This window comes from Embiotoca jacksoni, unplaced genomic scaffold (genome assembly GCF_022577435.1).
Source record: "Embiotoca jacksoni isolate LCO1_2020_lvr unplaced genomic scaffold, fEmbJac1.0.p SCAF_20, whole genome shotgun sequence".
NCBI classification, from domain to species: domain Eukaryota; kingdom Metazoa; phylum Chordata; class Actinopteri; family Embiotocidae; genus Embiotoca; species Embiotoca jacksoni.
Window position 1 is genome coordinate 4,897,986 of NW_027185341.1, and position 24,984 is coordinate 4,922,969.

At 40.6% G+C, this 24,984-nt stretch overlaps 1 protein-coding gene across 1 annotated transcript; it reads left to right on the forward strand.

Moving 5' to 3' along the window:
• Positions 1 to 404: 404 nt before the first annotated feature.
• wdr90 (WD repeat domain 90) lies at positions 405 to 24,385 on the forward strand. The gene is made up of 42 exons (XM_069155792.1): positions 405 to 570; positions 753 to 844; positions 1,735 to 1,911; positions 2,261 to 2,399; positions 2,526 to 2,696; positions 3,030 to 3,156; positions 3,574 to 3,641; positions 4,387 to 4,499; positions 4,668 to 4,883; positions 5,184 to 5,252; positions 5,374 to 5,484; positions 5,617 to 5,762; positions 5,856 to 5,913; positions 6,136 to 6,254; positions 7,291 to 7,452; positions 7,590 to 7,720; positions 8,179 to 8,241; positions 9,037 to 9,272; positions 9,878 to 10,014; positions 10,160 to 10,290; positions 10,666 to 10,796; positions 11,049 to 11,210; positions 11,640 to 11,768; positions 12,095 to 12,228; positions 12,322 to 12,362; positions 12,479 to 12,595; positions 13,682 to 13,846; positions 13,979 to 14,061; positions 14,148 to 14,250; positions 14,559 to 14,680; positions 15,356 to 15,512; positions 15,646 to 15,836; positions 16,124 to 16,292; positions 16,447 to 16,570; positions 19,893 to 20,064; positions 20,366 to 20,488; positions 20,777 to 20,945; positions 21,270 to 21,400; positions 22,620 to 22,763; positions 23,562 to 23,678; positions 23,796 to 23,880; positions 23,999 to 24,385. Exons 1-42 carry the CDS (start codon positions 558 to 560, stop codon positions 24,154 to 24,156), a joined length of 5,406 nt encoding a protein of 1,801 aa, XP_069011893.1. The 5' UTR covers positions 405 to 557; the 3' UTR covers positions 24,157 to 24,385.
• The last annotated feature ends 599 nt before the right edge of the window (positions 24,386 to 24,984 follow it).

The following is a 24,984-nucleotide window of genomic DNA, read 5'->3' on the forward strand; positions in this document are numbered from 1 at the left end:
TTGTCTATGTTGAATCTTTTTCTGTGTGATAAGCAGTACAACAGGATTAGTCACTATTGTCGAGGCAAGTGGAGCAATCACTGTACTACGATTATGAAAGATGGATAGAATAAACAGTGATGTTTCTGTCTAGTCAACAGAAAAGATTATAATAAGGGTTGTAAAGCTGTATCCAGTGTCTTTTACAACATATCTTGTAAGGTAATGTATAGGTTTGTTTTTCTTCTCCAAAATCAGTTTCTCTTCAGGTCCCTTCAGTGAGCTCGAAAAACGTCATTACCCAGAGGCACCAGGATCGCACATACGTCATGACGTCATGGGCATCGTGCTGTCGTTGGCAACGGCGGAGGCTGGAGCGGGAAGGACATAACTGCTGTTTACTCGGTGCCCGGGAGAACTGGAGAAGCACTCGTATTCAGTCATAATGTGAAATAACAACATGTCGTATTGTTCTGATCTGTAGAGGACGGAGAAGGAGCTTCCTCAAATCCTTTAGTGAACTGTCTTCTTTCTAGCTAACACCCAGACGTCAACAGGTGGATTTTTAAGTTTGCGATATGGCTTCCAAAGGTAAAATGAACTTTTTAAAGTGTTGAATTAAAGTCGCTTGTTACGACTACATCAAATGCAGCAGCAGACACTGTGAGAGAGAACTACAAACCACAGTTAGTGCGAGTGCAAGTTCACTTGTTACCCTGAAGTCTGAGCTAACTGTCTCTAAACCCTGTTTGGATTTATTTATTTTTTTCCAGCTTGGCAGCATCCTTACGTGAACATATTCAAACATGTCAGAGTCGAGGAGTGGAAGAGGTCGGCACAAGAGGGGGATGTGTCAACATACACGGTAACCCGCACCCTACGCTTCAGACATTTAAATTCAATTCAAGCATTTATCAGTTAGCAGTGATTGAAGTATTCAGACCCTCTGCTTCAGTGAAAGTACCATTACAGCGGTTTGATAATACTCCACTACAAGTAAAAGTCAATGAAAAATCCTTACTTGAGTAAAAGTACGTAAGTATTTCAAATATTATGTATTATATGACACCATTAGATTATTCATACTGAAGCATCAGGGTGTAAGCAGCATGTTAGTGTTGTAGCTTCTGCAGGTGGAGCTGGTTTAAACAACTTTATATCCAGTTTTATAAACGGGGACAGCAGATGAATCTCGGGGGAACAACCCACATGATTACTGGGAGAGGAAAGAAGAAAAAAAAAACGAAGCTCTGATCCACAAATCTGTTTTCAGTTTTTACACTTTTCTATAAGTGTTGATTTTTTGGTAAAATATTGGATCATTTGAACATTTATTGAAATTAAATCATTAAAAAAAAAGTTTGGTGGTGCTGTTATAAACTCAAGACATCTGAAATTTGACTCGGACTACACACTACTTTTTGTGAAGCGTCAGAAGTCAATTGTATTTGAAAAGCTTGTTATATGATCCATTTGGACAAATCTTCATCTTAAAAGTAACTTAAGCTGTCAGATAAATGTAGTGAAGTAGATGGACAATATTCCCCTTTGAAATGTAGTGAAGCGAGTAGCTCAAAATTGTATTGATGTACAATACTTGACTGAATGTATTTCATTATTTTCCACCACTGCCAGTTAGTCTTCTTACACAGGGTGAGAGTGGGTCTCTCAAAATATATAAGTTGTATCATTTTATTAACTGTAAGTATTTGGATTAAATTTAGTTGACTTTTGGTCCACCACATAATCCAACAGGACAAGAGGCTGAAGTGTCCAGTGTTCCTGATCAGGGGTCCTGTTCCCGCCAACAGCTACATCCTGGTTCCCAAAAACAGCAACCAGTCTCTGGGGCTGACAGGGCGCTTCTTCTACCTTCTTTTCAGGCCCACGGCCGGCAAATACTTCGTGGTCCACCTGGATGTCGCTGCAGAGGTTTCAGACTTGATTTTATTAGTTGATCCTGCGCATGTGTGCAATTTGTGATCAAATTAAGAGTGTTGATGTGTCTTTGCCATCTAAACGATATATATCATTTAACAAGTCCTTTTATTTGCATTGGAAGTCATGTGACTGTAGTTTATTTTGAAATCCATAAGGGAAACTAATCCCACAGCTCCTTGTTAGCGTTAATGTACTGTAACACACATTTTAAAAAAGTGTGGTTTTTTTTTTGTATTTACGTGTTGGCGTTTCAGTAGCATTTAATACTACTTAAAGTGAAGAATATATCATTGAAGATGTCACTGATTGAATGGGACTCTCTCTGTGCTGTGATGTGTAGGAGGGCCACGCCATCCGTGTCTCCTTTTCCAACATGTTCAAAGAGTTCAAGTCCACAGCTACATGGCTTCAGTTTCCGTTTCTGTGTGGAGCTGCGAAGGATTCAGTTTACCACCACACCTCCAAATCTGCAAGACATGGTAAAATACATGCACACACATGCAAGTGCTCATATGTTTTTGATCAATGAATATACTTTTTTTTTTATTTAAAAGGAATAATCTTGCAGTGAACTGGCTGTGATTTTGGGTTCTTTTGTGGTCCAGGCTTGGTGGGTCCAGCTCCCTCTTCAGTGCGTTGGACCTGTCTGATGTTGGACCTGCAGTACGCACTCTCTGTCTACCTCGACCGCTGCTTCAATCACCTGAAGAGCATCAAGCTGTGTGCCAACATGTCTGTTAAAAACATGTTCACGAGTGACCTGCAGCTAGATCCAGGTGAGAATCTAGACTTTTCTTGTTTAAATTTCCACCAAAACTATGGCTGTCTTTCTTTTTATTCTGTACTGCACTGCATTGAAATATGCAGGCACAATTTGATTTTATATGTGAGAGTCGCTGGTTGTTTCCTTTTGGTTTGAGGTGGAGACATCTCAATCTTAAAGCCTGAATCCAACCACTCACTTTAGTGAACAGACGTGTTCCTTGGTGAAATACAGTTGATTATGAAGACATATTTCTTTAACATACGTATCAGTCAGTGTGAGGTTCAATCAGAGTGCATCCCCAAATTTGTGATTACACAACAATGTTCTCCTTCTCTTTCAACAGGAGTTTCCTTCAGTGAAGCTAAACTTATGGGTCTGACGTCCTCCCAGGGAACTGGTCCCATGCCCAGAGAGATGTCATTCCCTGTGCCCAAAAGAGGCTCCTGGCATGACCTCTATGATCACATCAAGTACAGTTACTTCACCAGAGAACACAAAGTGCATCATTGTCATTGTAGTTAAGGCAAAATCCACTCCGAACCACTTTTAAGCATGCATGAAAATGTGAATTTTTGATGTGAAGTGGTCGAAATCGGCCTCATACATGAGCTGACAAATATTATTAACTATTATACAAGGAGACGTTCAGTCTTAAAAATAAAAAAATATTGGTCCATACCTCAGATTGAGATAGTGTGGACATGAAGCCCTACAAGACTGTTTAAAGGCTGGAATTTTCCTTTTGTTATTCCAGAGACACTACCTTTCAGATTTGTTTGCTCAAAACACAAGTTGCTTAAATTAGTATTGACTGAAAAAAAAGATAAGTCATCTGCTTTATCTCAGTGCACTGTTATGGAGTCCTTTATCTTGTCCTGACCCTACAGGTTTCCCTCAGAAGGAACGAAGTTACCCTTTGACTCCATTCAAAAAGGCAATTCACATCTAGAGGCTAGTAAGTTATTGAAAATACGCTGCTCATCATTTACATTCATGTTGTACTTAGAGATCTCCATTTTGCTTGTCATGCTCTTTAGGTCAAACTCGTTTCTTTAACACTTTGTCTAAAAATTTCAAAAGTTTTCGCTTAGGGATGCACTGATTCAACCTGATACCTGTGCTTTGGGTATCAGCTGATATGGAGTACTGCTGTGATACCAGTGTTTGATTAATGAGATGCATACCTCACTGTGTGGAGGAGACTGGAATCATTCTTTGTAAGGCAACATTAGGCTTGACGTCACAGCTTTAAATACCTCTAAACAGCTGACACTTTATTAGAGCCCTCCTTCTTCCTTCAGGCAAAATAGTGTTAAAATTGAATTTAATCAATCGAGCCCATTGTCGGCGATCCCCAGTCCAACTGTTTAAGTCAGTACTGCACCGATATCAGGATGAGATCGGTGCATCCCTATTTCTCACTTGCTTTAACAAGAAGTTCTAAATCGTTGATTTGCCGTGCACCAAAAACAAACAACAACAAATCATTGCTTTCACTCTGCTCTTACATCTTAAATTATGTTTATTATTTATTAATTGAAATAAACCAAAGCCACTAGAGCTTTAAAAAAAAAAAATAATCTCTATTACAGGACAAATACAGTATATGGGCTCAAAGTGGGCCACTATTTTACACCTAAAGGTAATCCTAATAGTAAAGCACTGCACACGTCTGACTCTCAGATCTCCGTCTTTCCCAGGGTGTGCCTCCAACCGAAGAAGCCCTGTGAGGGAGGAGCCTCGCTTTGTCAACCTCAGGAAAGTGGTTCAAGACCGTGTGTCCCTCATCCAGCAGATCACCACCCCAAACTTAGTAAGACTGATAATATTTAGCACTTTATATCAGGCTCTGCTGTTTACACTCAGCATGATGTTTTTTTAGTGGTTGTTCTTGAGCACTTTTATTGCAAATATACTTTTCTAGGAGGCTGATATTTAGATTTCTTTTAAGTTTTCTTTCCTCTGTTTTTCTCCGCTCCAGAGAAATCAAACCCCCGTGGTAACCGACATACCTGAGTTGGGTGTGGTGTCCACTCAGCAGAAGGATTGGGAACAGGAGTCAGCAAGCTCCAGTTCACAACAGCTCACATCCAGGTCGCCCTGGGATGCTGATGATGGTGGAGTTCATGTGTATGTGCACCCTGAGGATGGCCTCAGTAAACATGCGGAGGAAAGTGAAAGTGAAAGTGAAGAAGAGGTGATGTTTACTCGACAAGCATTCAATCAAATGTGAAAGCATAAGAAAATAAATTTTCTATTGACTACATCATGTACATCTTTGTATTGCTGATGATGTCTTTTGCACAGTTTAGCACGGCACTAGAAAAACTGTTGACTTTGTTATCTTCCGGTTTGTGTGCAGTCCTGTTCCACATCCCGTCTCTCTGTAAGAGACGAGGACAGTGGAGTGTGAAAATAAAACAGGTGCCATGACAGAATTTCTTTAAGATCTCTTTATAAAATCTTTCCCTTTTACTTCTATTGCTGTCCTTATTAGATGCTGCTCCCTGACCCGATTCTCAGGCTCAATCGAATCATCGGCTTTGGAGGAGCAACTTCTAAATGCGTATGTTCATTTGTTTAGCTGTTATCAGCTTGGCTTCACATATAGTGTGATTTCTGAAAGTCAAGAATAAAACACATTAAGTGCAAGGGGGGTTTAATTGCTGTATGATTTTGTACTGTAGGCGCTGTGGACTAAATCAGGTGATGCAGTGGTCTATCCGTGTCATGCAATTATCGTTTCCATGACAATATCCTCCAACCAGCAGAGATTTTTTGTCGGGCACACTGATAAGGTAAAAGATCTGTGATGTGTCTTTGCGTTGTGGATGATGGAACAGCTGATTCTGATACCATCCTAAATAAGATCCTTATTTATATTATTTTATTACATTCTAACAACATCTGACCATGTGTTTTCTCGCTAGGTGTCTGCACTAGCTTTTAATGGCAACACTACACTGCTGGCCTCAGCACAAATCGGCAACAACAGTGTAGTTCGAGTGTGGAACTACCACAAAGGAAACTGTGTGGCTATGTTCAGGATTCATGCTCACTCGTTATCCTGTCTCAGGTAACCAACCACACACACATTCACTCGTGTATACACAGTCATTTGGCATGGACAATCAAGTCTAAGCTCATGTTATCTCTTTCCATTTTGAAGCTTCTCGTATGGCGGCGGTATTCTCTGCGCAGTAGGCAAAGACAGCCACAATAAAACAGTAAGCTAATGCAATTTTACCTTCATGAAAATTCAACAGCTTGTTTTCTCATTTGTCTGTAAAGGCAATTAGCACACCTCACATTATTGCCTGGACTGACTCATCTAAATAATTTTTAATGACATCCTGTGGTATCACATGCTGGCTTTGTTAGAATTGTGTGACTCTACAAAGCTGCTTGCTGATTGTCCCTGTTGGTCATCCTGATTCAACCTTTTGTAGATGGTGGTGGTGTGGAACACTCGGAACGTTAGCAAGACTGGAGAGGTGACCATCTTAGCCAAAGCACACACTGACGTGGACATAAACACCATGAAGGTTGCCTTCTTTGATGATACAAGGTACCCAGCCTCTCACATGCTTTTATATCTTTTTTTTTTTTGTGTTTAGTGTTATGTTTACATATAGAGAAGCATTTTTGTGGATGTATTCTCCCATTTCTTTGGGACAGTAAATGTTGGTGACGTGCTGTGTTTCTAATGCTCGAATCTAATAACGCTGGCAGCGAATGACATTATACACTCTACATAGACTGTAACATGTTATTGGTTTGTAGCAAATAGGATAGAAATGTATCTTCAGACACCAGTTTGCTACTCTTTTAGTTTTTGGAACCTAATATCATGCACACGCTGATACATTGTTTTTCATATAAACAGAAATTTATTGACAGTATTTACACACCACATACACATGGGTATATAGACAGGCAATACATTCTCAATAGAGCCTCATTTAGGAGGTTGTAGTGCTCTCATGTCGACTGGTTGACTCATTGCACTCTTTCAGACTCACATTTAAACACAAATAGTTCGACAGCAGCAACAAAACTATGCAGAGGGAATAGATTCCTGTGGTGAGACCACAAATGAATGCAGGGATATGCTAAAGAGCTGTGAGAATTCTTCTACTACCTATAGGGCGTAAAAGAATGTCATGTCGCCGTTAGAATGCCACATTAGCATCGTATGATTCATAGATGTACCCATGGCAGTTTGCGATGACAGCAAGGAGGTTGTGTGATCTATTGGCAGACTCCCAAAAGTACAGCCCTCCCAGAATAGGGCACATCAGCCAGATGGCTGACAGAGCTTGTGACCTCGAGAAGCTCTAAAAGCACTGTGGTCTTTTATGTCTCTGAAAAAGGGAGGAATTAGGTGTTCTGCAAGGAGGCTCTCATAATTGTGCTATGCTTGGACAGATGTTGGTCCATTATCGCACTCATTTTCTCTGTTAGGTATTCTTGGTGTAGTGAGTTAAGAGAGTGAGAGCAGGTGAGAAGTGTCTCGCTGCAGCAGCATTAAAGAAATAGTTTTAATGCATGCTCATCAGGAAATGAGAACTCAAAGACCACGCGGTAATCTGTGCTGGTTTCAGGATGGTGTCATGTGGTCATGACAATATTCGTCTGTGGCGAGTGCGGAACGGGACGCTGCGCTCCTGTCCAGTCAACTTGGGCGAGTACCACTCAATGGACTTCACAGATGTGGCCTTTGAGGAGGGAAACTCTTTTGACCCACATCTTGATGACCGAACACTGTGAGTGTACAAATATATCACTGAAATTACTTTGGTTTAATCAGCATTGGAAGAAATACGAGTCTAATCTGAATCCACTGAAAAGGTTATTAATAAAAGAGGATTTATTTTTGCCCCCGGTGACTGTCTTCCCATAGATTCGCCAGCAGTCGGAGTGGCCATATCTTTGAGATCGACTACAGCAGAGTTGTTATTCGAAATGTGAGGAGGCTGTTGCCTGCGCAGAGACAGCATGCCGACCGCAGGGAGAAGTGGACTTCTAACGCAGGTGGGTCTGGAAGTCTGAAAGAGAAAGTGTTTGTTATTTCGCAGGGGTTGTGTTTCACCTCAGAGGACATCACATTGACTTGCATAAATGTGCTGGACACTTTACCCTCCCCATGGTTACTATTTGCCTAGCATAACTGGACCCTGACCTTAAATCAAGTTTTCAGACTAAAATGTAATAATTCACAACATGGGAACTTTCATTTTGTCTCCAAAAGGGAGTGAAATCCCCATAATGTGACTGTGCAAACCGATTTATGTCCTCACAACACGAGTCATTTAGATACACGTGTGTGTGTGTGTGTGTGTGTGTGTGTGTGTGTGTGTGTGTGTGTGTGTGTGTGTGTGTGTGTGTGTGTGTGTGTGTGTGTGTGTGTGTGTGTGTGTGTGTGTGTATCGTCGCAGGTCCAGGCATTGCCATCCACAGCATCAGTGTGTCCTCATCATTCTGTGCCACAGGCTCTGAAGACGGCTTCCTGCGGCTCTGGCCTCTTGATTTTTCTGCCGTCTTCTTGGAGGCCGGTAAGCTCGGCGGGACATCGCTTAACATTTACCTGCAGCAATGTAACAGTAGCTCACTGCTCCCTCTCCACAGGCTGTGCTTTAATCTTAAATTCATATATTTTTTTCTTATTTGCAGTCAGGTGTGTTTGTTAGGTTGCATCTGGCCTTGTTGACAAACCTAGTAAAATCAATTTGAAAAGTTTGAAGTTAGGAGTTTAGGAGTGCGGCGCACTGACTCACAGGAACGGGTTGGTTCCACACGATCTGCAGCCAGCTAGCGAATATCTATCGATAGCCTGTGAGACTTTTAGGGAATAGACACAAGGCAATTCAAGGTGATTTACAGGCATGAAAAGACATAGAAAATAAGATATTGAATTCCTCAGGAATTAAGATAGATATTCTGCATATGAAACCTTTAGGGGACACCTGTATATTGTAGCTTCAGAGAATACCTGGATTACACTCTCCCACTCTAAACTGCATTGAAACTAAAGTGTCTTTGTTGTAAAATTGTATCCAACAATATGAAGCTGTAAACATACTCAGTGTTAAGTATTAACTTTTAAAGTAGCCTGAGAATCACTAACAAGATACAGTGTTGGATTCAGTAGCTCCCTTGGCCTCTCCGTGATATAATATAACCTCTGGACCTTTTTCTGCTCTTGAATCTTGCTGTTATTACGAACTGTGCACTGACATTCATATCTATTAATATGAGATACACTGAAGATGTTCACTCTCACATCTTCACTCAGACAAAACAAGCCTTTTGGAGAAAATACTCTTGACACTTGTCACTGTTTTTTCCAGAGCACGAGGGACCTGTGAGCGTGGTGTTAGTGTCGTCTGACAGCCTTCAGGTCCTGGCAGCCACTTCCACTGGTAACCTGGGGTTCCTTAATGTAAGCAGCCGCGGTTATAACACCCTGATGAGGTCACACACAGACACTGTGCTCGGCTTCAGTGTGGACGGTATTCATCGGCAGCTCACATCAGCATCCTCTGATGGCACAGTGCGCATTTGGAATATGGATTCCTTGCATCAGGTCAGTCAGCACCACATTTATGTTTTTTCAGAAACAACAATTCCATTTTTTATTTTTTTTTACCTTTTTTTACCTGCCGACAGTCTATCAACCAAAATGATTCAGGCCAATGTTACTTTTTTTTTTTTTTTTACCTTTATTTAACCAGGTAAAATCAATTGAGAACCAATTCTCATTTACAATGATGACCTGTCAGCACAGTCCAATGAACAGAATTATATAATTATAGAATGAACAGAATTATAGTATTACTTCATAGATTCGGTACTGCAGTAGTGTGTAGATTTTTTTTTGTTGTTAACACTTTCTGTGTGAAAACATCATAAGGGATTATAGCATGTTATTAATTATTCTGACAGTGTACGTTTTTGTTTGAAAAAAATTAGTCACGATGAAAAAAATGGTGAAGCTCGGTCCGTTTGTTAAATACTGACCTCCAACTGCAAACTAAACCACAAAGAAAACTATTTAGAGAAACTCATTGAAGTAACTGTTGTGTGACTTTGCACCCTGTCAGTGAGTATATCTTTAAACGAAACACAGCCTCTGTTACAATTGGCTTCTTTACTTCTGAAACAAATGTCTGTCTTGTCTCCCGTGTTTAGCTGTATGATTTCGTGTCAGAGGACAGCCCCTGCTCTGTGGCCTTCCATCCGAGTGAGCAGATCTTCTCTTGCGGCTTCAGCTCCGGCGTCGTCAGAGTCTTCTCCATCTCCACTGCCGAGCTGCTGGCTGAACATAAGTACGTCATCGCCAACTAGAAAGCACCTCCAGCAGCAGACATTCACTTATTTTCTGGGATGTGGGCATAATTATAAATAGACCTGTACTTGTTATGAGATGAGAGAATAATGGCTGCTTCTTTGTGTTATTGCGTATATAATCAGGCAGCACGGAGGTCCAGTGGTGGGTCTCACCTTCTCTCCAGATGGGGAGTTCATGTACAGCGCTGACTCCCAGGGTTCCCTGGCACTTTATAACTCCTCTGAGGAAGATCACAATGTGATCAGAGTTGCATGTATGTATATGAATGCACAAACATACCCTGAATTAATGTCAGGACATTAAATGTTACATTTATATACATCATAAATATGAACTTTAATCATCTGAATCATAAAGGAAACGTTCATGCAGGCACGATATCAACCATTAATAACTAACTGTTCCATGGAATAGATTATATGAAAATGACAAACCTATGAGTTACATACACTTGCTTACTGTATATAACTGTATGCCAAATTACATATTTAGTTTTTGGCGTTTGCAAATGTTTGGGCACAATCTTCCCCTAAAGGTCAATAACTGGCTGGTTAAAATTACAGGCACAAGTTTGGCCGACACTTGCATCATTGGTGTTGTTTGATTCACTCCACACCTAACTGTCTAGGTAATGTGGTGGCCCGAGGAACTGAGCGCGCTCCGGATGCTCTCACGGTGAGCAGCGACAGCCGCTGCCTGGCTTTCATCGGTCCCTCAGAGTACATTGTCACCATCGCTGATGCACGGTCTCTGGATGAGGTATTCTGCACACTGTCGCTTTAAAGCACGATGCCCTATGCCGCACTGCTCGAGTAAAATAAGATGAGATTTCACATAGATTTTGGTTATATGTGATTGTCTTTTTGTGGTTTTCCCACATTTATATCCCATACAGATGATGCTCCCAAGATCAAATAGTATAGTCCCATTCTGACCACTTATTATATTCATCAGCTTTGCTTTGCGTTCATACTCTATGTGCACACACTGACCCAAGCCTTGTCTTTCTAGTTGCTACGTGTAGATGTGAGTATTTTGGATGTAGAAAGCCCCCGTCTGGATTCTGCTCTGAAGGTCTGCTTCTCTACGGCCTCCACCGAACACTTGTTGGTCGCCACATCGGCGAACAAGATCCTCTGGGTTAGCACCAAGACAGGCCGACTGCTCCGAGAGGTAACTCCGCTGAACTTTAACACATTAGCTGAACATGTTAACTCTTAAAAGCCATAAATTACGTATTTATGGGGTCAAGGATTGAGCATTTACTAATATCTGTTCGTCTTTGTGTTTGAAAAATAACCCAGTTTGCTTGATAGTTGTGATGTTAAAGTGTCTGTAAATTAGTGAGAACATGTATAGCCCAGTCCAAAAGGTCCATTGACATGGCATCATTATAATCGTATTTGTAAGAATAAGCCGTTGGGTTTTGAAAACAGTCAGAAGTTGGTGCTTTAATTGAGATACTATCAGGAGCCATGTGGTATCATATAACAAGGAGCTGACGGGGTTCGAAGAGTTTTCTGTAATAGAAACGTGTCTGAAAATAGAAAAAAAAAAACAAAACACGTGAGAGTGTTTCTAACTGGATTTCTGTCCTGACAGTTGTCTAAGGTGCACAAACACCAGTGCTCGTCCCTGGCTGTGAGTGAGGACAGTCGATTCCTGCTGACAGCCGGACACAATGCTGTGAAAGTGTGGGATTACAACATGCAGCTCAATGTGAACTCACAGGTAGTTAACCGTTGAATAATTGAAACACAGGTTGTATTTTTTGTGAAATAAGTAATAAAGTAATAATAAGTAATAAATAAAGACTAAATTTATTTGCCACTTAATGACAAAGGAAAAATGTTGGTCCTGAGGCAAGACCAGTTAAGAAGTACTGTATTACATCATAATGGGTCAGGTCAGCTGTCTTGACTGTAGTCACTATTGTGTAGTTATGTAGTACAACGCTTTATTGCTAATCATCCTAGAAAGCATGTTGTCTTCATATTATTCAGCAGTAGGAGTATTAGTAGTTAATGTTATAACTGAAATGTGCTTCTCTGTACCAGATGTTTATAGGCCACAGTCAGCCCATTCGCCAGGTCAGCTTCACTCCTGATCAGCAGTGTGTGATCTCAGTCGGAGATGCCATATTCCTTTGGGACTTCCTGGCAAATCCTGCTAAACCTTTGACTGACAGTTGGTAATAATCACCTTTCGAATCTACTGATTAATGTATGATCTCCACTGCGTGACCTCTGTTAGCACATGTCTGATTCACTGTCTTCATTCACAGTTCACCTCTCAAAGCAAACTACACCTCAACTTTAAAAGCAGGTAACCTTTGTAGACTATAGTTCAGTTTAGTCTTGCTATAATAATATATGATGTACTTGCTTCAAAAATTTCAAATAAATACTTGGTCTTGTGATTTCATGTAACAATTCAACCAGCCGCTGAAGTGAGTGGAGGGCAGCTGTCCAACGGGATGCCTCGACAGACAGCACCCCTCCCCTCCTCACCACCACCACGCCTGGATGTCAGCACCACTGACCAAGTGGCCCAAGTAGGTAGGTTTTCTGTCCCTGTTTTAAATCACCAACTAGTAATCCCATCTGCTGATAACTGTATCATTAACCTCAAAGTTTTCACGTGCACACATTTCTGCTTGATGTCTTGCTGAGTTCTGAAAAATTGTTGTGTTAGAAAAATCTGCAAATATGCCTGTTCATAATGCAGCGATGGTTTGACGAAGTCATGCCGTTTCAGTCACTAAAAGGTCAGCTAAAAAGAACAGATTTGCTGTGTTTCTTACTGTTCATGACATTTCCTTAAAATGTCATCACTAGATATTTTTTTTAATTCTCTTGTGTGCTTCTTGATTTTGATCCTTTGTTTCAAGTGACAGGTGTATTTGGATCATTTTTTTTTTCAATTCAATTTAAAAACAAATAATACCAGACAAAAGGCAGAGAGACTCCACAAAAAGCAAGAGCTGAAATCACCAGGAAAGATGCATACTTCTCTGCTGATGTCTGTGTAAGACTTCAGGTAGTCACTGAAGGATCTACCACAAAACATTCAATGAGATGGTTTTGTTTGCATTCATGTGTATCTGTCCAATTACTTTTGAGCATCTATACTTTGGGCACAGTGTTGTAAAAGGGCTTTTTCTGACTGAATGAATGTTCTGAAGTATGGAGCCTAAATAACAAAAACAAACATGGAACTGTCCACACAGGTGCAGCCTGCATAGTATGAAAGTTTCCAGGCAAATTTCTTTCCCACTTCATTTCCCTAAAATGCATGATTGACTCGTTCACATAATGGCAATGTATTTCCAAAACCGTTATTTGAACAAGCAGTGCCCGAAAGACAGAAATGCATATGCTTTCAGGTGTTTACCTCTGATTTGTTTACATGGCCTTGCTGATTTCTTTTGCATATACAAAGAATACACCGCCTGCCACTCTGGTGTATATGTTTATATCAGAAAAGTCTGCATAAAGTATATACACAGTTCTGTGCAAAGGTTTCAGGCACCAAAACTGAATAAAGGATGTTTTCAACAATAATGGCATGAATAGTTTTCATACAAAGTGGAGTAAACTTTGCATTTAAAATGGCACCAATATTTTCTGTCCTGTCTCATGAAGCTTTGAGCTCCTTGTCTATTTGCGATGACACCCTGGCAATCCCAACCAGTCCAGTCCAAGACCCTGGTCCAGGTGGTTTCTCTGATCCCAGACCTGCCGTCTCCTTCCTCAAAGTCACAGACCTGGTCGACATGTCTCTCCTTAATACCGATCACTTGGACACTGGTAAGTGACCGGGTGGTTTTATTTTTGTTTTTTCTGCCATTAGCATTGAATCGCCTCTCTGTTGTTTTTCTTCTTCTTAATGCCAAAGTTGAGCATTTTCTTTCTTTTAATTTGTGTCGTTTTGTCATTTAGTTGACGTGAAACAGAAGACGGCAGTACGTCCAGACTGTTACAGACACTTTATCCAACGTTTCAAGACCTCCTCTCTTGATCAGGTGAAGAGCATTTTGTTAAATGATAAACTGCAGTGACTGAGTGTGTTTGGATGTTTGCTGTTGTCTTACTGTTTTCTCTGCTGCAGACTGTGGTAGCTCCCCAAACAGAAGAAGAGGGTATTAAGCTGAAAGCAGTAATTGGCTACAATGGCAATGGACGTGGAAACATGGTGTGGAGCCCTGATCAAGGTTAACATGATATGATGAAAGAAAATATTGTATTATGTGGGAACGAATCAGGGTCTTTAGTTGTTCCAGTAAAGTCCACCTGAGGTCAGGACTCTTTGGTTATTGTTTATTCTTACTCTGCTTCTGGTTAAGGAATTGGTTTGTACTATAGCTTTAGCATTGAACAAATAAAATGAACTTGAAGCACACTTAATAGAAAAACTGAAACTTTAAATGGAAATACAAATTATACAAAATGCACAAAACACTTCATCTTTGATGTCAGCCTTTAAAACGAGGTCCTGGGTATTGATTCATTTCTGTTGCAGGTTTGTTTGCATACTCCTGCGGCTGTGTGGTGGTGGTGGAGTACCTTCACACAGGAATTCAGAGACACTTGCAGGGCCACAGCGAGGAAATCTCTTGTCTTGCTCTCACAAATGATGCACAGGTACGTTGTTCATTCAACGACTTTACAATGAAATAAAACACTGTATGTAGGACAGTGATATGAGCAGTAGTGACATTATCGTCCACTCAGGTCTTCCTAACACGGTTTTGAGCTTTTGTCTTTTCACACGTTCTTTGCTTTAGCCTATGACTTACCAAAGGCAGTAGGTGTACAGGACAAAATGGCTTTTAATTTAATATTTTTTCTTTCAAAGCATTGTTTTAATTAGTTTTTAATAGAACCAACAAATTCATCTAGGTCTGTATTATAGTGGCATATTGTTTTTTAATTTACTGTACACATATAATGATAAACTTCTCGTGAATGGGAGCTTCTTGTTTTTTGTTGATTTCATCATATGAAATGACAGCTGGTGCCATCAGATGTTATCTTCTACCAGTAATTAGCACTAACTCTGATATGGTCAAAGTATAACAAAAAAAAACTACAGCTGTTACGCTAAATGTAGCATCCCTCATAGGTGCCAGAATTTGTATAAATGTCTTTGTTGTTCTTTAATGTTTGTGGTCTAAATGACTGTTTCAATCCCTTAACTCTCACCAGCCCAAATACGGGCTGAGAGAAAGTTCTGGGACTACAACATTTTTGCTTTATGAACCAACTTTTGTGTTTTGTGTTTTGTGAAATTTTGTGTTTGTCTCACCGCTTGTCCAGACAGTGGCATCTGCAGCTGGCGGCAGTAACGGCAGCAAGAGCCTCATCTGCATTTGGGACGTCCAGAATGGAACTTGCTGTAATACCATCTCCTACCACACAGGGGCGGTGCAGAGTCTGGCATTTTCTAGGGATGACCGCTTCTTTCTCTCTGTTGGTACGTAAAATTTGTATTGATTTGCATCACTCAGTTAAAAGCATTTTCTGTGCATCGAAACTTTATCTTTGGGGGAACTTGACAAGTGAAATGACTCTCTGATTGACCACTGATTATTCGCAACGCTGCGAAGGAGACTTTTCCAACCCAGTGGTGGCATTGTGGAGCACCAAGAACTTCCAGTTGCTGTCCGGTGCGAGTATGTCGGGACCGATCCACGACGCCGCCTTCAGCCCTTCAGCAGCCAGCCAGATGGCCTGTGTGGGCAGCCAAGGCGTTTACTTCTGCCTCATCCACACCCAAGGCTTGGATGTAGACTTCAAGGTAAACGACCACAGAGAAACACGCTAATAATCACAGCTCAAGATTTGCTCACCTGTTCTGGAGTTTTTGAAGACGCAACAATCTTTATCAGCAAATGGAACGATTTGCCCGTGATCTACACACTTCTCATGATTCTAGGACTTATCATTTATATTGGCTCAAAATGTGTTACGCTTACATGAATTGACGATTGAATGTAAAACACTACGTTTAGCTTTTGAATGGGTAGAGACTGTACTTGTATTGACTCTGGTGCACAAGGATTGACCATTCTTTCACCTATGCAGGTCCAGAGGGCGAACGCCCCGTCAGAGGTGGGTGATGTGGAGCTGACGGCTCTCTGCTATCACATGGACACCTTTCTGTTCACCGGCACGAATCGAGGACATGTTTGCGCCTGGGATGTCAACACGCAGTGCTGCCTCATGACCTGGGAAGCCGATGAGGGAGAGATCGGTAAAAATGAGCACTCGCTACATTCTGACCATCTAGTTTGGATGACAATAGAAAGCGGGGTTTAACTCAGAAAAATATATACAGCACCGTTGTTCTTTTAGTCATGTGAGTTGCTTGTATTTTTGCCCTTCTATAAATGTTTTTTTTGGTGCAGGCGTGCTGCTGTGTCGAGGGAGCCGTCTGCTGACAGGCAGCAACACCCGCTGGCTGCGACTGTGGGAGGTAGAAGCTGTACAGGCCATGAAGCCTCAGCAAAATGTCTGCAGTGTAAAAGACAGGTCTGTAGCTCATTCTTTATATCTTTCCTTTGTCTTATCAAGGTGGTATCCTCTTTCTTTAATTATCTTGTGCGATCATAATATTATTGTCTTACCATGTGATTATTTTTCCAGTGCAGTTAGTGTATATCACAGACTTCTATAAAGTGTATGTGTACACCTCCCACGAGTCTTGTTAATGATAGAGAGGTAGAGGATGATATAACAAAAACAACAAAAATCATTACAAAATTGAATGTTGGATAACATTGATGGTATTCTTATATTTGGATGTTTGTCTAATGTGCACAACAGCCTTTTGGATCTGGATATATTTTTTAAATAAATGTTTCATCCGGTCAATAATACCAGTCAGTTTAAAAAGCTATTTCACATGAAATATCTATTACTACCTCGCAGCAGCTCCCTCTTTTGTAACCTTAATGAGAATTTGCTGCATTTTGAGCTGTGTGATGTCTCAGTTATCCAAAGTGTTGGACAGACACGATGCCAGTCAGAAGTTTGGACACACCAACTCATTTAAGGTTTTTTCTTTATTTTCTATTATTTTGGACATTGTAGAAGAAAAAACTAAAGAAATCAAAACTATGAACTAACACATAGGAATTATGTAAGAAACAAAAAGTAAAAGAAAACATAATCTTTCTTTTTTTAATTTTTTTTAATTAGCATACTTTTACTTTGATATCTTGCATTCTCTCAAACCACCTTCAGCTACACTTCGAGGTGGTTTGGGGATCTGACCTGGAAAGCATCTCCAACGGTTTTGAAGGATTTCCCTCATGCTGAGCACTTGTTGGCTGCTTTTCCTTCACTATCTGGGCCACCTCATCCCCAACCATCTTATTTGGGTTTAAGTCAGCACTCCATCATTCTGATTTTAGGTCAAATAGCCCTAAGATTTCCTAAAGATGAGTTTTGTGTCGTTGTCCTGTTGAAAAGCCAAAGATTGTCCCAGTAAGCACAAACCTGATATCATGGTATGTTTTGCCGCAGAATGTCGTCGTAGTCATGCTGGTTAAGTGCTCTTTGTGGGGAATCGTCTCTGGTTTAGGGGCCTCAGGATTGCTTCTCTGCTCTTTTCAGATTATATAGTTCTGTTGACGTCATCAGACTGTGACCTCTGGCTTGCGCTGGGGTGGTTTGCAGTCGACTGTAAAGCGGCTGGGATGAGAGTCAGCACCTCCCAGTCTGAGGCCATGTTTCTTGGCCAGATTACAGAGGCGGAGCTCGGGCATCCCGGGCTCTTGTTCACGAGTGAGGGTAGGATGGAGCAGGAGAGTGTCTCGGTGCAGCGTCAGCAGGAAAGCAGGCATTCTACTGGACTGTGTTTGTGAAGAGGGAGCAAAGCTGGAAGATGAAGCATTTGATTTACCAGTCTATATGCGTTCCGACCCTCACCTATGGGGCTGAGCTTTGGGTAGCAACCGATGTAATGAAGTCGCGGATACAAACATCTTAAACGAATCTCCTCTGCAATGTGGCCGGGCTCGGGATTGGAGATAGGCCTAAAGAGCGCTGACATCTGGAGGGACGAGAGCCATTGCTACTTCTCGTCGAAAGCAGCCTGTTAAGGTGGTTTAGGCCTCTGCCTTGGATGCCTCCGGGGCGCCATCCATTGGAGACTTTCCGGGCTCGTCAATCTATTAGGAAAACCCAGGGGAGACCCAAAACACTGTCGGGATTATCTCATCTAGTCTGGGAACACCCTGGGATGCTCCATGGGGGAGCTGGAAATGTTGCAGGGAAGATAAACATTTGAACTAACTTGCTCAACCAGCTGCCACCGTGACCTAGACATAAGGTGTACCTATCCACTACAGCCCTCTGCAATGATCAGTGGTCAAAATGTCAGTGTATTATTTTGACTTCAATTGAAAGAGGTAAATATCCCTTCAGTGAACACACATAAAAATGAGCCTTTTCCAAATGTTGATACATAAACATTATTTATATTTCATGAACTTAAAAAAGGAAAAAAAGCAACATCAATTGTGGCATATTCAAAGGTTTGGGGCAGTCGAGAGTTGTCATTGAGAACTGTAAACTGATGAAAATCCAAATACTAATTGATGTGTAAAAAGCAGGCGAAGGCTATAAAATGTCAAAACACTTTCCTCTTGCAATTTTCACAGTGTGAAATGTCATTAAGAAATGTCAGTTAATGGGAGCTGTGGAAGTCAAGACCAGATCTGGAAGGGCAAGAAAACCTTCCCATAAAACTGCTTGCCTGCTGTGCAGAAAGGCGAAGGGTTGCTTCGCCACCATGTGACTTTATAGCTGTCATTTTAAAAAATACCTTGTGCTCAATGTGAGGGCTGTCAGTGTCTCTCTTCATTATAAGGTGGGCTCATATAAGTTTGTAATGATGGATAATGCAGTATTTATGGTGATATTCCACTCCTCCTGGGTCACCTGTGGACTAATATTTGTTTTCTTTGCTGTAAGTTCTCTATCATTTATAAACTAGCATTACTACCTTGCGGTCGTATGCCTCCGCCAGCCAGTCAAGTTGTAGTTTACATCCATATCTGTCCAGACTAATGTGAATATCAATGGTAGTAAAGGCTTTGAAGGAATCCTTATATATAATCACGTCACCATTTTATCCTATTAGGGATTTGTGTGAAATTTTGTCATAATTAGTGTATGAATTATTAAGTAATGTGATGCGAGGTTTTTGTAAGGTCACAGTAATCTTTGAGCTTTTCAAGAAATTCCCTCAAGACTTTTCCTAGATATATCAATAGTGGACGGACATGAAGTCACAGTGACCTTGACGTTTTGCCACCAAAATCTTATCAGTTTTTTCTTAAGTCAAAGCGAATGTTTGTTCTAAACCTGAAGACATTCCCTCAAGGCATTCCTGAAATATTTTGTTTACAAGAATTGGACAGATGTGAGGTAGCAGTGACCCCCAACATCTAATTTGTACATCTTTAGTGACCGAGAGAACGTTTGTGCCAAATTTGAAGAAATTCCTTTTAGGCGTTCCTGAGATAGCATCTTCAAAAGAATTGGTCAACATGAGGCCACAGTAACCTTGACCTTTGACCTTTGACTGCCCACAAAACTAAAATAATTCTTGGGACAGAGTGAATGTTTGTGCCAAATTTGACAAAATGCCCTCAGGGGTTCCTGAGATACCCCGGACAACATAATTGCTCTGGATATGGTTGTCACAGTCGCGGAGGCATAAAAAGCATCTATAACAAATTAACCAGAATATTGAACCAGGTGAAGAATGAAAATGCGGCACACTATCATCGTGTCCACATTTAATAATTGTATCATTGCTTTGGATCTCCTGTGTCTCCTTCAGCAGGACAACAGTGGTGTTGGAGCGAGAGGTAATGGTGGATGGGACAATGGTCAGTGCAGCATTCGATAACACGATGGACATGGGCATCGTTGGCACCACAGCAGGAACGCTGTGGTACATCAACTGGTCTGATAACAGCAACATCCGACTGGTCAGCGGGCACAAGTCCAAGGTACTGATGTGAGCTTTAGGAAATGAAAAACAACCATATGCACATCCGGTGTTTCCATTGTTAATGGAAACACTTTAATGGAAACACTTTAATGGTAAAATATGGTTGTCTTTCTTCACTTAATTGGCTTCTTTATAAAATTCAGAGTCTTCCTCATACCAAAGGGGTGGATTTTTCTCACTAGGCCTTGGAGACTGTGGAAAACTCTCTAGTCGGTAAAGTAATTGTGAGGGCAGCAGGAGAATGTAGCAAAATTAAAATGTCCTCGTGGTTGTTTCTGTGTGCGTTCTTTGCTGTAAAGGTGAATGATGTCGTGTTCAGCTGCAACGAGAGCCACTTTGCCACCTGCAGCGAGGACGGCAGCGTGAGGGTGTGGTCAACCTCGAGCTATGAACTGGTGGTTCAGTTCCAGGTGCTCAACCAGGTAATAAATAGGGGTGTTAGGTCTGTTTTACACTTGTGTTTTCAAGCACCAAACCAAAAGTCTAACACCCACACTAATAGAATTGACACAGATGTTTTAGTGCCTGTCCAATTATTTTGGTGCTTCCATTATTTTTTATTTCAAAGTGATTTGAAACGATGTAAGAAGTGCTTTTAGAATAATTCAAGCTGAAATTCAAAGAGTAGTCCCGTAAAGAACAGTTTCTAATCTTGAACATGACATCAGGTCCTGCATATACTTCAATGCCTATGTGTTTATTTTGGTCAGGCCTGTGGCTGTGTGTGCTGGAGCCCTTCTTCTAGCAAAGACAGCACATGTGTGGCTGCAGGATACAGTGACGGGACCGTCAGGATCTTCCAGCTCACCTCGACAGAGATGGAGATGAAGCTGCATCCTCATACTGTGGCTGTCACTGCCATCCAGTACTCTGCCAATGGTGAGAGGCAACAGCAGTGCCATAAATGTGCATTTACCATAGTTAAAGTAATCATACTACTTGCTTTAGAGGAGTTTGTATGTTATGAAATGTAATGATATCTTTGGCACCACCTTACTTTCCCTCAATCTTCTTTGTCTCCATTTACTTCTCCTTTATACAATAGCATAAATGATGAAGTTAGAGTAGTCAGGTGAAGGACTTTCTCTTCAAATTCAAAGGACCATAATCAAGTCTTTGTGGTCGCACCACAGTTTAATAGGACATTGAAGCTGCTATGTTTAATCCAGTTTGGTGTTGTAACTGTTTTTTGGCCCACTACAGGTCATGTAATCCTTTCAGCGGGGAAGAATGGTCTGGTCGCTGTCAGCAGCCCAGTAAATGGAACCACTATTCGTGTCATCAGGGACCACAAAGGAGCGATGATTACCACAATCCAGTGTGTGAATGAACAGGTCAGCTCACTGAAATCAGACCAAGCAGGAAAGCTTTTTAAGAGCAAAACACAGCAGCACAGTACGAACAGTCAGAGAGGTCAGTGAAATGGGGATTTGTCCTCAAAATAAATGATGAAAAATAATCGAACTCAAACGGCCACTGAGGCACCAATCAACAAATCTTAAGCAGCAAAAATATGACATTACTCAGGCAAGAATAACATTTAATGCAGTTTAAAACAAAATACGTTGGCATCTGCTGCCTTCCTCACCCTGGTAAAAAAAAAAAAACTTTTCCCGGTGCCAGGCTGTCCTACTCGTACAGTATATTGTATGTAGATTCACCTGATGTGCCTAAGTTGCCCTCTACCTTCAAAATAAAAATAAAATATGAACAATTACTCAATTAACTAAAATAATGATACTAATTTCAAACGGTCAAACTGCTATGTTCTTCTAATACAACAGAAGCAAAATACACAACAGAAACACAACAAATAGCTCCAACATTTAGAATGACCTCCGAAAGGCTAAAAAATAAAGTATAAGCACACTGCTGAGGTGTTTCTGCAACACCAATTACAGAACTCAAACATTGTATTGTTAGTTACTTCTCTTGGGATACTAATTCTCCTTGTAGTTTGAGTTATACCAAGTGTCACCTTTTCTGTGTTATGTTATATATTATAACTAATATAGCTAATTTCCACTCTGTGCTTGTTAAATTTACCTTAAATAAATGTCTCTTAATTAAAATGAAAATATATCAACTGTTTTCCAGAAGATTGTTACATGGAAAGATTTAACCAAATAAAGCAAATGCAACCTTTAATTAACTAATTATATACTGTATAATCACTATTAATCATTAGGAAACAATAGCAACACTGACATATAGTTGTATGAAATGTCACGGCTTATTCCTTAAAAAACACTTTGGTTCCAAGTAAGTGATTCCATTAAGAAATAGCCTTCAGTCTTAGAAAGCCACACAGACCTTTCGAATGTTTGTTGACAACTTGAATATTTATCAGAGAATCACGAAACAAAAATACATCTGCAATCTTCCTGCCCCTTTTACAAAAAATGTCCTGACATTTCCTTTTGTTGACTCTAAAATCCTCTGTGATGTTTAAAAGCAAAAATTTGAGAACGATTCCTTTTGGTGTTTGTGATATTTTCCAACATTTTATTTGATCTATATGTGTCTGAAGCTGATTCATCCTCTCATCCCCAGTGTAAGAGTTTTGAACTGGAAGGAAACGAGATGTGGTTGGCTGCCAGTGCCGACAGGCGTGTGAGTGTGTGGGCTGCAGATTGGTCGAAGGACAAGTGTGATCTGCTCGACTGGCTGTCGTTTCCTGCTCCACCCTATTTTGCAGTAAGATATTAAGATAACAGTTTGTGTTTATGAATTGAAATGTCACTCCAAATTTTGAGTGCAGTTGTGTTGCTCTCTCTCTCTCTATCTTTTCTTTGAAGGCCCACGCATACTCAATCTACATTTTGTTTAGAGACATTAGCTTTATAAAAGTTCAACATTTAATTGTGAGGCTGATACTATTCCAGTAACCCTTTCATATGGTTGCACTGCTGTCTCACTGGTGTGTAGCGTTGAATCTAACAATACAGGGTATCCTTAAAGACATTAGGAAAACTGCTGTAAATAAGAACATCACCCTTTCATTCAACGACATTGTCCTGCACGACACACCGGAAAAGGATGAGACATCAAGCTTCTGGTACCGCTCATAAGGACATTCTGATCTGAACAATAACAAACTCTAAACAATTCATGAAAATGACACTAGAGCTTGTAATTTTCTGGTGTCTGAAATAGCAGGTTTGCCAGAGACACCTTGAAATGGCAACATTTGAAATGTTAAACAAGGATGTAAATGCTAACAATACAGGATTTAAAGGAAGGAAATGCATTTAACATGTCCATCAAAGCTCAAAGATGCATATCTTGGTTAAAAAAAAAAAAAATCCTAAAGATAAATTAAAAACTCATCAGCATAATTTTACTTTGATATCTTGTTTTTTGAACCGCTCCGGACGATGCAGAATTGTGCATGTAATGGAAGGAAATGCATGTGCTTGTAGCCTGTTTGGATATCTGTACAAAAAAATAAACTCCGCCTATATTTGTTATGCAGCTAATATTTGTGTGTTGCAGGGTGACAGCCTGCCACCCAGCATGGCTGCCTTCTGCCCATCAGACCGTAGCCTGGTAGTCTACACCGGCTACGGAGTAGAGAAGGAACTGTCCTTTTACAGTCTGACTAAAAAACAGGTACCACAGTTCAGTGTCCTCCTGCATAGCGGGGCTGTGAATTTTCCTGCCTCCTGTTGGTGGCTGGAAGTCTATAAATGAGTGTGGAATCTCATACAATGTTTTATTTCCCTACAGATAATAAAAAGGATTGCCCTGCCTCACTGGGCCACATGCATCAGCCTCTCCTCTGACAGTCAACTTTTAGCTGTGGGATCAAAAGGTAAACTTGTTGTTCGTTATATTTCGCTGTACAGTTCCAGTAGGAAAAAAGAGACGTGACGCAAGCCTGGGGCATGTGTGTAAAGAATTTGCCACCATGTTTTCTGTTGTCGTATCAGAGCGAGTGCTGAAGCTGATCAAGTCAACCAGCGGCAGGTTTCAGGACTTCGTGCAGCACAGTGACTCGCTGCAGACGTGTCGCTTCTCTCCCTCTGGGACGCTTCTCTTCTCCGTGGCGTACAATGAGATCCTGTTATGGGAGGTGCAGGGCCTCTGATGTCTCTTCAAACCTTCAACACTGTCAGTTTATCCTCTTCCACATGTGACAAGGTTTTATTGTTACATGATCTGATTTTATTGTTCTATAGATATTTTTTATTAATTCAATATTTTTAGGAAAATTGTTTAAACTTGTGGAGAAACTTTATGTAAGATTTGTCACATTGGCGTTCAGGAATTGATTCAATTTTTCCACATATATGTTTTTGAAATAAAAGCCTGTTTTTATTGAAGAGAGTGTTTTGGATGTCCTATCACCTGTGTTCATGTTTGTTTTACATAAATCTCTTACCGAGAGATTATTTGTGAATACTGATGAGTGATTTAATAGCTGTTATTTTTCAGCGATAAAAAGAATCATAATTGTTAGGGTGCTCTGGGATAAGGCTTAAACCAAAAGCAGCATGTAAAATGACAATCTACAAAGTGAGATGGCAGCGGACATGTGCACTGCGCTGAAAATTTCACACTGCAAATTCCTTACTTTTTGTTTCTATAAAAGGACATTCTGTCTCAAATTCTGTCTCAAATACTGAAATTCTGGCTTCCCAGTTTGAATGACAGTTTCTCCAATTACCGGCCCCAGTTTGCCGACACCAGAAACAACCACCTCTTCTGCTCTCCCAAGAATTGTACTTATTTAAATATTTTTACAAATTAAAAAAAAATGCGGCAAATGCTTCAGTGGATAAAATGCACACACTCTGTCCATAACAAAAAAACTTAAATACAGATCTCTACTTGCGGTAATACCAGTAGGCCTATTTATGTTTACAAGGACGACTCTGAAATACTGAAATGTGAATTAAATTGGTAAACAGACGGA

Coding starts and splice junctions, on each gene's coding strand:
- wdr90 (XM_069155792.1), top strand. Junction 5,914..6,135: donor AAGACAGCCACAATAAAACA/GTAAGCTAATGC, acceptor AACCTTTTGTAG/ATGGTGGTGGTGTGGAACAC. Junction 10,797..11,048: donor ATGCACGGTCTCTGGATGAG/GTATTCTGCACA, acceptor TTGTCTTTCTAG/TTGCTACGTGTAGATGTGAG.